At 63.4% G+C, this 1,599-nt stretch overlaps 1 protein-coding gene across 1 annotated transcript; it reads right to left on the bottom strand.

Moving 5' to 3' along the window:
- Positions 1-494: 494 nt before the first annotated feature.
- LOC136488745 (transcription factor TGAL9-like) lies at positions 495-920 on the bottom strand. The gene has a single exon (XM_066485571.1). It carries the CDS (start codon positions 918-920, stop codon positions 495-497), a length of 426 nt encoding a protein of 141 aa, XP_066341668.1.
- Between the last annotated feature and the right edge of the window lie 679 nt (positions 921-1,599).

Below are 1,599 nucleotides of genomic sequence, written 5' to 3'. Positions count from 1 at the left end.
GCTCAAAACATGCGGGAAACGAAACTGCAGCCCACCTTTACTCCCGGGCGGGAAGCCCACCCGGGAGTAAAGGTGGGCTGCAGTTTCGTGGCCCGCCAAAAAAAAACCTTTGCTCCCGGTGCGTGTTACCAACCGGGAGTAAAGGTATACCTTTACTCCCGGTTGGTAACACGCACCGGGAGTAAAGGACCTTTACTCCCGGCTGGTGGCTGGCACCGGGAGTAAATCTCCCTGGTATATAAGCACCAGTGCCTGGCGCAGATCGATCCCCTCCTCTTCTTCCTCGTCGAACAGCCGCCCTTTCTCTCTTCTTCCTCGCGCCGCCGCCGGTCGCCACCCCACCTCGAACACCGACGCTGCCGCACACCGATCGCCACCCCGCCCGATGCCGGTCGCCCGGCCCCCACGCATCAGCCCGCCGCCGTGACACCAGAGCCCGCGCCTCGCCTCGTGCGGCCGCCGACGACCTCACGCCGACGACCTCGTGCGGCCCTTCACCGCGCGCGCCCGCGCGGCCCCGTCGATCTGCCTCCGCATTCGTGAGGTGAGTTCTCTCGGCTTTCTCTCTCCTCCAGCGCGTGCCGCTGCTTGGGTCCCACGCCGATCCCCGCGCCGACGCCGCCGGTCTCCACGAAGCAGAACATGAGCGCGGGCTTCCATCCCCAGGCCCACAAGAAGGTGCGCTCGAGCGGGTTGAGCCAGCGTGGGTCTAGCGCGGCCACGACGTCGCGGTCGGCCAGCCGGGACTTGTGCTCATAGTAGGTGGCGATGTGCGCGACGGCGGCGTCCACGAGCGGCGCCAGTGCGTCGCTCCGGCGCCGGGGCAGTAGCGCGAGCACCGCCGTGAGGTCAGCCATGATCTGCTCCTCCCGGCCCACCCAGGCGTCGTAGAACGCCTCCATGTCGTCGGAGTAGTACATGCTGCCGGTGGGAGGGGGAGGACTTGGGCGGCGCTCTTGAGGCGAGCGCGGCTGCGGCAGCATCTTTGTGGGGCGCGACCGCGCGAGCATAAATGGCGCCCGGTTTCTTTGCGTTTAAGGATCTCGAGGACAGAGCTTCCTGGGGGGAGCCACGAGGAGATGTGAGAATTCCGTGGCGGCACATCACCGAGTCAGGCAGAGGCTGACCAATTCGCAGTTGGTCAGTGCCGCGTGGCCTTCCGGCTCGCTGGCGCTGGGGTTGCCGGGTTGGTGTTGGTGGTTCCCCGCGTAGCAATAGCAACAAAACCAACAGAGCCACATGCGTTGTATATATACGTCACGGAGCACCGCCACCCATAGTAAACATAGTAACCACACGTCCTTGTCCTCGATCGTGATCCATATGTTTTCATCATTTGTATTCATATGCATGTATATATACGTCGCGGAGCACCGCCGCCCTCGTTTGCCCATGCGTTTCTATGTATACGGCGGAGCACCGTCGCCCTCGTTTGCCCTAGGGTTTAGGGTTTATACGGCAGAGCACCGCCGCCCTCGTTCGCCCTAGGGTTTAGGGTTTATACGGTGGAGCACCACCGCCCTCGTTCACCCATGTGTACAAACATATATACGGCGGAGCGGAGCACCGCCACTCTCGTCACACCGCCCTCTCTCGCGG

Source organism: Miscanthus floridulus, chromosome 10, assembly GCF_019320115.1.
Source record: "Miscanthus floridulus cultivar M001 chromosome 10, ASM1932011v1, whole genome shotgun sequence".
In the NCBI taxonomy this organism is placed as follows: domain Eukaryota; kingdom Viridiplantae; phylum Streptophyta; class Magnoliopsida; order Poales; family Poaceae; genus Miscanthus; species Miscanthus floridulus.
This window is presented reverse-complemented; position numbering and strand designations above follow the sequence as displayed.

What these genes read in the sequence shown, in the direction of transcription:
- LOC136488745 (XM_066485571.1), bottom strand. Translation starts at nt 920, where the DNA reads ATGTACTACTCCGACGACATGGAGGCGTTCTACGACGCCTGGGTGGGC.